The sequence below is a fragment of the Antedon bifida genome, chromosome 9, assembly GCF_963402885.1.
Source record: "Antedon bifida chromosome 9, ecAntBifi1.1, whole genome shotgun sequence".
NCBI classification, from domain to species: Eukaryota; Metazoa; Echinodermata; class Crinoidea; order Comatulida; family Antedonidae; genus Antedon; species Antedon bifida.
The window spans coordinates 700,087-712,932 of NC_136234.1; the positions used below are offsets into that span (position 1 = coordinate 700,087).

The window sequence follows — 12,846 nt, forward strand, 5'->3', positions numbered from 1 at the left end:
CTCATAAAACTGTCGGCTTACATTAAGATAAATACTCAAAGGAAAATATTGGAATGCCATGTTTTATGAATTCAGCTGTAAACTGTTCTACTAAATAGAACATTTATAAATACAAAGGCTACTATGTTTATTCATTGCCAAAGATCATAATTATCTGTAACCTCAGGAAACGGCAATGAAATAAAGTTTTTTTTCATCTTTTATCTGAAACATTATTTGCATTTTGTTTGAATATTTTCATTTGGAAGGTGATAATTAAACAAAACACCACATAACATCTGGCCTGTTGGAAATTTAAAGAACCCAGTGCATCTTTCGGTAGAGAGAGTTACTCTATTACAGAGCGCTGTTAGGTGGTGGCAGCACAGGGATCCTTGGAATAGTCAAAATTAGATTCTGCATAGTAAACGAGGATAAACTATATAACATTCTTTAACCAAAAGATGGTTGATTAGACTGTAACATCAAGATGTTCTCAGCTTTTCTATCAATATTCTTATCTGATTACAATGCAAGCTTTCATTGTGTTTCTGTCCTGTGTCCTACTCCATTTCAACTACCATGTACCATTCCATGAGAGAGAGTAAGGGTATGTTCAGACTCACGGCAGTAGGTTTGTTATCTAACGCAACATTCCAATGCCTTGCGTAAAACGCTCTGATTCTCCGGTCTAAGCAGATAGAACTATATGCATACATTCATGACAAACGCATTACAGTTTACATTGTTTTTTGCTATTTTTATTAAATCTACCCTCTCCTGCTGCATAACAGCCCCCTAATGCTATTCCGCGAACTAGTTCAGACACAAAAATATGTACGCCGCTTACATAACGCAACCTTAACGCCGTGAGTCTGAACATACCCTTAGTCTGTTCTTGTCCAAAGGTTCACCTGTCAGCCATCTGTTTCAAAGGAATAATTCATTCTGATGTGAGCCCTCTATTGAAATTGCTCTCACTGACAACATATGTAATACCAATTTGCGGCAACCCAATTCTTGTGTGTTTTTCAACAGGTCTTTTATTCACCCATTTGTTACTTGAGTTCAAAATCTTGGAAATGAAGACTATAGTTTATATTCATCTCATCTTACTTAAATGTAAAGGTCTTAAAAAACTATTACAATATTGTGAAGTAAAAAGTGATAAATAAAACATGATGAGAAAACCAGAACAATATCAATATGTTTATAACATTAAATTAAGTTCCATAATGTGGACTTAGTAGTAAATCAACTCCTACTATTAAATACAAAAAAAGATTGATATAGTGTTGCAAGAAAAGTTTACCTCGGTTCAGTTGAAGTAAGATATAAATCTTTTTTTTATCCAAGCTTGCTGATTCTTTAATTCCAATTTCCAAGTGGTATTTTATTCAGAAAAATATACAGTATAGTACATGCTTACCAATTTCCAAGTGGTATTTTATAATGAAAATTATACATTATATTACATGCTTACTCTTGGTGCTAGTCCAACATATATTTTTTTTTGGGGAAGGTCTTATTTCAGAGTATGCATTAGTAGGGCCTTCATAGTTTTAGAGAGTAGATATAGTTAGCATTAATTAAGAGATGGGTTCAACCGAAGGTGATTTATCGCTGGAAATTAATTGATTTGCCTTTAAGAAATGGTCAATTAATTCAATTTAAAAATAGGAATTTGAATGTACTAACTGTAAACCTGCAGTTGAATTTGTTTTATTTTAATGTGTGCACAGTTTATCCAATCTGGTGATGATGTGCGTTCACATACAGAATGTGTTGATGTCTATTCTTTAACACCAGGCACATTTGTTATAGTTTATCCAGCCTCCGGGCTGTTTCTGAGCTTAATATGAACTTTATTACTTTATTCTCAATTGTTCTCACCAAGATCTCACCAAAGCCTGACAACTTTATTTAGAAAGATATTTTCCATCTTTCATTGAATGTTTAGTATTAGCAAAGCCATAGCCAGAATGAGGCTTTCAATTTTCACCCCAATTTCCCAGCAGAGATTGTCATATTTTATATTAATAATTATATTCAAAGCATCTTTCCTCGTCTGTTTTGGTATATATGTATTTTGCATGAAATTTTCTTATTACATCGCTGACATTACATTGAAAGAGTATGTTTGACAACGCACGAAACGTTTTCTAAGTTCACTTTTCCTTCATGTATTAAGAAAATTGTATTCAAAATGTATACATATATGTTTACTATTTTTTTTTATATGACCAGGTGTTCAATATTCTTAATTTTTGAAAAAAGTTTTTTGTACGTAGGCTTACTTAACTGAAACATAAGGTTCCTCAAGCTGATAAATAAAGATTGACCTGTCAGCTTTTTTCCTATGCTTTGGAAAAGTTCTATATAAGTGTCATATGCTACCTACCATATAAAGAAAGTAGATTGGCTAGGGTTCAACTGATGGCAGTTGAATAGAATTTGGCAGTAAGAACTAATCAATTAATCTAAACTCGAAATTTAATTTACCCAAAGGAAACCAATAACATACCCAATACCATAAATTAACTATCAGTTCAGGAAGCTATCAATTAATGTCTTAAGTCAAACTTAAATGCATAGACCATAGTTTTATGTAATTAGTGAAGGTTGGCACAAAAGCAATAAGCATCCTCTATAGGCTGTGTTATTCCACAATCCTGTAAAACTGACCTGTTCAGCCCATCTGTGGCCATTGAGAAATCTTTGATGCACAAATGCGACAAATCTTCAATGTACATTACATGTTTATTTTTGTTCTTAATTTTCTCACCACAGGTAGGATTTAAAACATGGTTCCCATTAGGGTGCAACGCAAGGATGTAAGCATAACGCAAGTGAGTTGACCAGGATGATGGATCGTCCAAACTGTTGCTTGTGATTGGTCAACTGATCATTTTTTTCACTTTCGTTGTGTCCTAGTGGGAACCAAGCTTTAGAATATGTGTGTATAATCAGTGCTTTTATTTACATGTACTGTAAAAAATGATATAGACATTCTTTCTAGAAATCGATCAGTAGTAAAATTTGACCATGGATATTTGAAATAGAAGACCTTTCAATTCCTAGGGCCTACGAATCATTGGCCATTGTCGGATTCTAAAATAGAAGGGCAGAGTGCCTACAATTTTAAAATGAAGTGTTTAACTACATTTAGGGGGTGCTGTGCCGGCTAGGACCTAGAGAAGGAGTCTGTCAAATGAATGTGCACAATGAAGTAACATGACATAACTACTTCCTAGGTCGCAGGTCATTGCAAATCAAACAGACGTGATAGACCTTTTTAAGTAAAAGTAGGCTCTTTGTAAAAACAGGTAAACAGCATTATTAAAACGGCCTTGACATAGGCGATGTTTGGGAATTCCTATCTTTGATAGTACCTGAATGAAAGAGTAATCTGCAAAATGTCCGTTAAGACTTTTCCTGTGTAATTTGCCAGTTAATTGTGGTCTATAATGAAATTAGAATATTTTTGTTGAAAGTGCAACAACCTGAATACTTCTTACCTTTAATTTCTACACCGGTGTAATTAAGTAAAAAATGTTCTAAACAAGTAAGACAGAACAGTTGGTTGTTTGAGATGTTTTTATTTTGTAAAATGTAATTTTATCAAATTTATGTTGTTGTTATGAATGTTTATATTTGTGATTTTTCCATGTACATCCATGTATATATATATAAATCCAAAGGCAAATTACTGAAAAAATGACAATGCTGTGGGTATCAGTGGCTGGATCTCAATGGAGATACACAAAAAAAAGTGAAAAGCTAAATCAAAACGATAAAGTAAAACAGCCAGAAAAGTTAGCAGAGCTTTCGGGCAACCATCAGTACAATAATATATATATATAAAGATTTGATTTTATTAAAAATCTGAATGGTAATATGGAAAATAAATACAAAAATCATGCTAAACTTTTTGAAACAAAAATGTCCTATGTTGATTGGTGTAGTATAATTTATAAGTTAATTCATTCATTTCAAGATTTATTAGATCTAATAATATAAAATTACATCATCAAATGTGTCATTTCTTTATTTCAGCCAGATTTTTCCCCAAAAGTTTGAGAATGAATGTGTGAACACAGTAAAAATAACTTTATAACTAAGATATTGCAGTATTATGTGTTACAACTTTTTATGTTGTGATCTCTGTGAAATGGGTATAATATTAAAACCGTATTGTCCGTTTCAGAAGTAAAATAAAATCCAGACTGCTAGTATAGATTACCTTTGCTGATTATATTATTGACATACAGTATGCCCCAATGTAGAACAAAAACCTGAAATATTAAAACCGCTTATTACGTCAATAAGATCAAACTAATCCATCTAATTAAACAAAGGCGGTTCTGTATAATCTGTGTGACCTCAAAAATAGCACATAGCGAAAGTTTGACAGTTTAAAAAAAAACCATTGCATTTTGTAAACTCACCTTGGGTCAATCTTGAAAACACCTTGATTTTAACTACAAAAGAAATTTGCTTTTCCTAATTGCCTCCCACCGATTAAACTTATCTCAAAATTTCTCTTTAATATCAACTCTCTTAGCTCGTGTACGCTAATAGGTTTATACAAAACAGAAAGGTATGTTTGTCAATTTCAGCAAGCCCCTGGATTCAAATTTCTTAGCTTGTTAATTTAAAAACAAAGAATTTTCTTTCATAATCGCCTCATATTTGCTTCCTAAACCACATAAAAAAGTGTTTGTATTTGATTAAAATTCACTTAACTTGCCAAGAGCAGTTACATATCGTATGTGAAAGTAGCTTTGTATCTCTAGGTAGTACTGTAGCTTCTGTAGGTAGTACTGTAGCTTCTGTAGGTAGTACTGTAGCTTCTGTAGGTAGTACTGTAGCTTCTGTAGGTAGTACTGTAGCTTCTGTAGGTAGTACTGTAGCTTCTGTAGGTGTACTGTAGCTTCTGTAGGTAGTACTGTAGCTTCTGTAGGTAGTACTGTAGCTTCTGTAGGTAGTACTGTAGCTTCTGTAGGTAGTACTGTAGCTTCTGTAGGTGTACTGTAGCTTCTGTAGGTAGTACTGTAGCTTCTGTAGGTAGTACTGTAGCTTTTGTAGGTAGTATTGTAGCTTCTGTAGGTGTACTGTAGCTTCTGTAGGTGTACTGTAGCTTCTGTAGGTAGTACTGTAGCTTCTGTAGGTAGTACTGTAGCTTCTGTAGGTAGTACTGTAGCTTTTGTAGGTAGTACTGTAGCTTCTGTAGGTAGTACTGTAGCTTCTGTAGGTAGTACTGTAGCTTTTGTAGGTAGTACTGTAGCTTTTGTAGGTAGTACTGTAGCTTCTGTAGGTAGTACTGTAGCTTCTGTAGGTAGTACTGTAGCTTCTGTAGGTAGTACTGTAGCTTCTGTAGGTAGTACTGTAGCTTCTGTAGGTAGTACTGTAGCTTCTGTAGGTAGTACTGTAGCTTCTGTAGGTAGTACTGTAGCTTCTGTAGGTAGTACTGTAGCTTCTGTAGGTGTACTGTAGCTTCTGTAGGTAGTACTGTAGCTTCTGTAGGTAGTACTGTAGCTTCTGTATGTGTACTGAAGCTTCTGTATGTGTACTGAAGCTTCTGTAGGTAGTACTGAAGCTTCTGTAGGTAGTACTGTAGCTTCTGTAGGTGTACTGTAGCTTCTGTAGGTAGTACTGTAGCTTTTGTAGGTGTACTGTAGCTTCTGTAAGTACAGTAGTACTGTAGCTTCTATAGGTGTACTGTAGCTTCTGTAGGTGTACTGTAGCTTCTGTAGGTGTACTGTAGCTTCTGTAGGTAGTACTGTAGCTTCTGTAGGTAGTACTGTAGCTTCTGTAGGTGTACTGTAGCTTCTGTAAGTAGTACTGTAGCTTCTGTAGGTGTACTGTAGCTTCTGTAGGTAGTACTGTAGCTTCTGTAGGTACAGTAGTACTGTAGCTTCTGTAGGTGTACTGTAGCTTCTGTAGGTGTACTGTAGCTTCTGTAGGTAGTACTGTAGCTTCTGTAGGTAGTACTGTAGCTTCTGTAGGTTGTACTGTAGCTTCTGTAGGTAGTACTGAGCTTCTGTAGGTAGTACTGTAGCTTCTGTAGGTAGTACTGTAGCTTCTGTAGGTGTACTGTAGCTTCTGTAGGTAGTACTGTAGCTTCTGTAGGTACAGTAGCTTCTGTAGGTTGTACTGTAGCTTCTGTAGGTTGTACTGTAGCTTCTGTAGGTGTACTGTAGTTTCTGTAGGTAGTACTAACTGTAGCTTTTGTAGGTGTACTGTACAGATTTTGTAGGTAGTACTGTAGCTTTTGTAGGTAGTACTGTAGCTTTTGTAGGTAGTACTGTAGCTTCTGTAGGTAGTACTGTAGCTTCTGTAGGTAGTACTGTAGCTTCTATAGGTAGTACTGTAGCTTCTGTAGGTAGTACTGTAGCTTCTGTAGGTAGTACTGTAGCTTCTGTAGGTAGTACTGTAGCTTCTGTAGGTAGTACTGTAGCTTCTGTAGGTGTACTGTAGCTTCTGTAGGTAGTACTGTAGCTTCTGTAGGTAGTACTGTAGCTTCTGTAGGTAGTACTGTAGCTTCTATAGGTAGTACTGTAGCTTCTGTAGGTAGTACTGTAGCTTCTGTAGGTAGTACTGTAGCTTCTGTAGGTAGTACTGTAGCTTCTGTAGGTAGTACTGTAGCTTCTGTAGGTGTACTGTAGCTTCTGTAGGTAGTACTGTAGCTTCTGTAGGTAGTACTGTAGCTTTTGTAGGTAGTACTGTAGCTTTTGTAGGTAAGTACTGTAGCTTCTGTAGGTACTACTGTAGCTTCAACTTATCAGGACAATGTGACTATTTCTGTTTACTTGTTACTATATAATTGCATACTCGTCATCTACTTTAGTACATTTCTTGTGAAAATACTCTAAAAAATGATATCTGCATAAAGAGAGGTTTGTTTATAGTATTGTACATATTCACAAGACTATGGTGCTGCTCATTGCTGTCAGTGTCAGGGCCTAATCCTCATTTCCCTATGTAATAATACTTGATGATTTTAATGAAAATAAAATTACATAAAATTGGCTAGCTTCAACATTTAGCTTCTATTATAAAACTAATTCTTTTGAACACATTAAAAATGGAGTACAGTATTAATCTGCAGAAAAACTACAGATATTTTGTGTGCAAAAAATAGAGATCTATCCTTAGAAAATACAAATGTATAAATGTGTGAATACAAAAATTTAGTACAGATTGGACTCCCATGAGGTCATGTAATTGCTAATTCAATTGAACCCTATCTTTCCATACTATACTAAAATTTTAACATCCTAAGTGTCTAATTCACGTGATTGGATGCAAGCCTGTTGGCTGTTGAAATATATTAAATGCTCTGGCATTTCAAGTAAACTAATTTAATATTATTATGCTCTCGTTTTGTCCCTTAGGTTGATCAAGATAACTCGGATATCTGACGGAAAAGTTCTAAATACATTTGCTGATCAGACCGACCCAGTTGCCACATTAGCGGTATGTATTGTGTTGTTTCGTTGATTTTGAGAACTAGTTCAGAGGGTTATCCCAGAGTCTCTAGCCTCTAGACTGTATCTGGCCACTGAGATTATTACATGCCAACTTATTATTATTATATACGAGTCCTTGTGTAAGATAAACAGAGCAGCAGTGAACCTCTGAAATCAAATCTTTGCGTTCTTTTTAATATTATTGCATAAAGCATTCGCTACAAAACGTTTTTTTTTTATCTGAAATACAAATTAATCAATCCCATTATTTATAAACAAAGCACAGAAGCTTTATAATTAATGTATAATACATTTTTATAACTCTTATATCACTTGCTGGTTATAATAACTAATAACACTAATTTGTTCTTGAGCTATGGAGAATTATTTTTTTCCGAAATAAAAGATGAATGAATGAATATTATTATTATAGTTCTGGGGCCTGTGTACAAAATTTTGAAATTGTGTTTTCTTTTTTCATTATAAAATTGTGAATTTCAAAATTTATTTATAGGCTGCATTTCAACGGTTTTTGTTTTTTTTTAATGGAGAGGTTAAAATATATTTTAGGGCAAATTACAGTTAACCCTTTCAATGCCTGTACCCCTTTTAATGCATAATGATAACATTATACTACTAAAGCCAAAACCTGTTATGTATTCGTAATTGTTAAAAGATTTGGCAGGTACAGATCAGTTTATGGTCATACTCTCTTAGTTGCTAATGAGTAGTTTCCTTTTAAAAGGATATCAATTAATAATAGTTGGCCAATCAAAATGCATTTACAATTTGCTTAACATATTGTGTTTGCTGCCCTCTATTTTGGAAGTTTTGTCTAACTTATTGTTAATGAACTTCAGCACTTAAAAGGAGGTGAATCGTTTTTTTTAGTAAAATACTTGTTTTCTAATGAGAGAGAATTACTTTGTTTCTATTTTCTGCCATAAAATGTTAAGAGAAATTTGTATAATGAAGGAGATAATAGAGAAATTCAGATCTCTTAAAGCCTTCAACATTGTAAAGTCGACCAATCATAATAAAAAAAGTTGTTTAAAAGAATTGTAGCTGTAGGTGCTGTAAAAAAATGCAAAATGTGTTAAAATCGGCGAATTGGAAACCTAATCAACTTATCTTGTATTTGATTGTTCGATTTAGTCCATGTTTGAATTTTGTACCTTTTTTAAGGAGGCTGTGGCAGGTATACTTATGCCACCATCATCATATCTTTCCTGCCTTTGAAATCCACCATGACTATTTGACCTTTTAAGATTATCAAACTGATAAAGTCTATTTCCTTTGGCTTATGGTTGCTATAGCAACATTCTTCAGAGACAGATGTCAATGGCTTTTATTTGTCCAAAAGTTCATTTGAACTCCTCTACGATTATTTTTTTAAAGTTTTTTTTAAGTTATTGATTCGTATTGGTAACACACCTTTCCATGAACTCCTACAATTTGATTAAACTTTAAAAATGTTATTTGTTCGTACTGGTGACACAAATTTCCTCTATCCATGTGACAAGTTTTTCTAGAGTTTTTAATTGGTCGGTCAGTTGGTGCAGTAGGTGTGATGTCATTTCAAGTTTCTAGTTCAAGTCTTATGTAAGAACCGTGTGTGTGGTAGGAAGATGAGCATTGTTTATAGACCTTTTCATCATGTATGGTAAATAATTTGTAACATAATGTTTCGGGTGGTCAAAATTCCAATGTCGTTCAATGTTTACGTCAAAATAAAATGAAACATCTCACTTTCCCAGTCATGTAAAGTAAACTAATAAATTGTTACATTGTGCGTTTGGCTGCATTATCCTATTGTCTGTCCCAATTCACTTAAGTGCCATCAGTTGGTGTTTATTGGTCTCTGTGATGAGAAGAAACTAACTAGTATCAGTTTGTTTATACATAGCTAATATTGGTTCAATATCCACTACAACAATTTATTTCATTATGCATTGTTTCTTATTAGATTTTGTTTGTTTGTTTGTTTATTTTTATACTGGGCGACCTCTTCAGTCAAAGACTGGTCTCCCAGAGGGCCCAGTTGGTGATCAGTGGCTGTGATGTACTAATACACCGGGGTAACCCCCTACTCGTCTCGAAAGATGTACTAGGTTCTTTAAAGTGCACACGAGCTAGTTGTGTACAAACCAGATGAACATTTACATAACATTTTTAAAAGATATTAATTTGTGGTTAAAATCTGGTGATTTGTACATTGTACATTAAACTGTTTCTTTCTTTCAGCCTTTACATCCACCTCTCATCTATTTAATTGGCTCACCCACTCCCCCTGTTTCCTTCTTTTGCCTGCTCCTTAATAAACTGTTACATAAGATTAGATCTTAATATTTACTTTCACTTCAATTGCAAATCTTAACCCCCTATTTCACCCCTTCATTTTGACCCTGAGTAAGAGAACTTAGGAAATATTATTTTCATAGCTTTAATTGATCAAGGCCAAAAATTAAAAATATAATTAATGACTTGATCCTAAAACTAATTAATTTTTGCTTAGTCTTCAATGTCAGAGCCAAACCCTTTTACTTAATTCTAAAATCTTTTTTTTTTTAAATAAAAGACATTTTAAGCCAGACTAGAGTGTTTTGGGGATAGTTGACAGTATTGGTACCATTTTTAAAAGGGGAGGATTCAGGATTAGATTCAGGATTGTTTGAATGCTGACTGACATACAGTACAGTATTAATAATCTGTCAAAAAGTAGTTTACAATTTCATTTTAACTTTCAAAAGGAGGAGGAAAGAGGAGGAATTAATTGTTGAATACGCTGTTGTAAAAAGCTTTTCTAGAAAGTAACAAATTAATTGTACAATACTTTTTTCCCGATCTTTGTTAATTTAAAAATATCGTTTTCAATTCATCATGAACTTATGAGGAAGGTTTCCTTTTAAGAACATTGTTACAAAAAAAATTCTCTTTTTTAAGTTTAAGTTAAGTTAAGTAAGTATGTGTTTGTCCATAATACGCTATAAGCAGGATATAACCTTCAATAAAAGGAATAACTTGTTAATTCAATTAATTAATAATTCAATGATATTTCAACAAGTTGAATATTCCTCTACATTATTCTTGTTAAAAGTTATTGCAACTTATTGTCTCTTTCAACATTTTATAAAAATTTCAACTCTTTTTTTATTTCAAGGAAATTACAGAAAATTAACAACTGGCAAGATTAGAAACGTTTGTTTAGGGACAACAGTAGCTTAGTCATCGTACTCTATTTTATACTTTTTTGCTGCCATATTTAAACAGTTACTCGCTTTCATAAGAGGCATAAGTGTCGGTAGACAGGGACTGTGGGTAGAATGAATGACCCCACCTCTTTGGTACTTCTAAAATTATATACTCTACCAATCTGGTCAATATGAATTTCAATCTTTTTCAAAAAAAAATTACAAAGAGTGTTATAAAATTTACTACCAATAATTAATGATTTTAACTTGCATAATAAAGATTCTCAAGTTTGTTCTTAAACTATAAATAAGGTAATAAATAAGGTATATTATCAAATATGTGAATGCTAATTGGCTGGACAATGTGATTTGTCATCAACTTAATTTCAATTATAATCGTGCTTAAACGTTTGTGCCTCGTGGCAACATTCGTTCCGCTAGTTATTGCGGTTCAGTACTTGCATGGTGATGATAAAAGTACTCTTAATGTGTATTGTGTTTACTATCTAATAACAGTCGCTATTTATGCTAAGCAAGAACTTAATGAGACAATAAACTCTTTGCTATAAAAGCCCATAGTATTTGGTTGATTTCATCTAAAAAGAAGTCCACTTGTGAAATTCTATATTTGTAGGAATTGAGTAATATGGCCGATTTAGTATCGTAGTTAATGTTTTCAAAAGTTAATTTCAGAATTTTAGAAACAAAAATATAATCATCTAATAGTAAATGGTTTAAATTTGTATAGCGCAAACAGGCCTATTAAATGTTTTTTATTTTCTATTTCATATGAAACAAATATTGATATAAAATTAACCTGGCTCAGTAAAATTATATTTAAATTTGAGAGCTTGCAAATTCCCTTAATAGTATAATGTCAGTTTTGACAAGAAAAGAAAATGAAAGACACAATTTCCCTAAGGTAAAATCAAAAGTTTTAATCAGACCTGTAATACATCGAAAAGTAACCAATTTAACAATCCTCGTTTGACCTTACCAAAACAAATTCCAAAGGAAGGGGTTGCGTTTGGCATACCGCGTTTGAAATCACTTGCACGCACTCTGGGATACTCTGCATGATTCTGTGCTGTGGTTAGTGCGTTTATAATAATGTGGTGAAGACAAAGATGTCGAATGTCATTTATCAATACCCCTAACAGTTAACATTTTGTAATTTAAAAATTAACCTTTGACACGAAGAAAAAAAATCACCAAACAAACAAACAAAGGTATGATTTTGCTTACTGTATAAAGGATGTAATTACTGATTTGTCGTTATGTCTTATATCTGCTGAAGTACTAAATAATAAAACGATTCATTCCTGGGGTGAGAAACAACATTCGGTTTATATAAAACTGTACACGTTTACAGGCTGTTGATCTTATGTGCAATATCTACTGTTACAATACATTTAAATGTAGGCCTACTGTATGTTATCATGACCCTGAACTTAGTTGCGATTTACCGGAATTTAAATTCACTTCCCCTTTAAGCTTCAAACCCATGTTAGTTTTGATGCTTGCCTGTTCATTTTAATTCCCAGTGATGAATCGTTGTGTCTCTGTCACGCCGTATATAGTTTTGAGAGACAGCGAACCTGTTATATAATTTTATCTATTAAAAAAAAACCACCCCACCAAAGAATATAATTTATTTCATTTTTGTTTTTCTGCAACTAATTTATTTTAGTGATCTAAATCTATATAATATCTATTAGTTATTCTTTTATTTGTCTATGAAGAGGGGGAAACAGTGACAGACTTACAAGAGTCTCAATCGTACATGTCATCCTTCAACCAAATGATACTTCATTTTTTACTTGCAATTGTACCTAAACGATGTTGATGTTTGATTTTGGTCAAAATAAATGTTGCATTGAATAACAATTGAAATTCCATTTTAAAAATTAGGAATATTTTATATTCAGGTCGGCAGGTGCAGGTAGGCTTATTGGCTGGCAAGGGTTTTTTGTATGACCTCGTGGTAGTAGTACCCTCTCCCCCAAACCCAATTGTTGTTGTATAAGTATCATGGTATAGTAAGTGAACTTATCTGATTTCTATTTTGTTAACCTATGGAAGGCAGTAACTGACAAAATTAAGACTGACAAAGAGATTAATTGGTGAGAATTAGATAGAGCTTACTTTAACCATATTATGTCTATAGTGATAAATTAAGAAGCCTAAATAATCAGCACTAATGG

At 33.3% G+C, this 12,846-nt stretch overlaps 1 protein-coding gene across 2 annotated transcripts in view; it reads left to right on the forward strand.

Annotated features, from left to right (window-relative positions):
- Positions 1-12,846, forward strand: part of LOC144851900 (uncharacterized) — a 68,389-nt gene that overhangs the window by 40,926 nt on the left and 14,617 nt on the right. For both annotated transcript variants that reach the window (XM_078709556.1, XM_078709555.1), the window contains exon 14: positions 7,377-7,458. In XM_078709556.1, the coding sequence (XP_078565682.1) occupies positions 7,377-7,458 (82 nt within the window). The remainder of the gene's footprint in view (positions 1-7,376; positions 7,459-12,846) is intronic.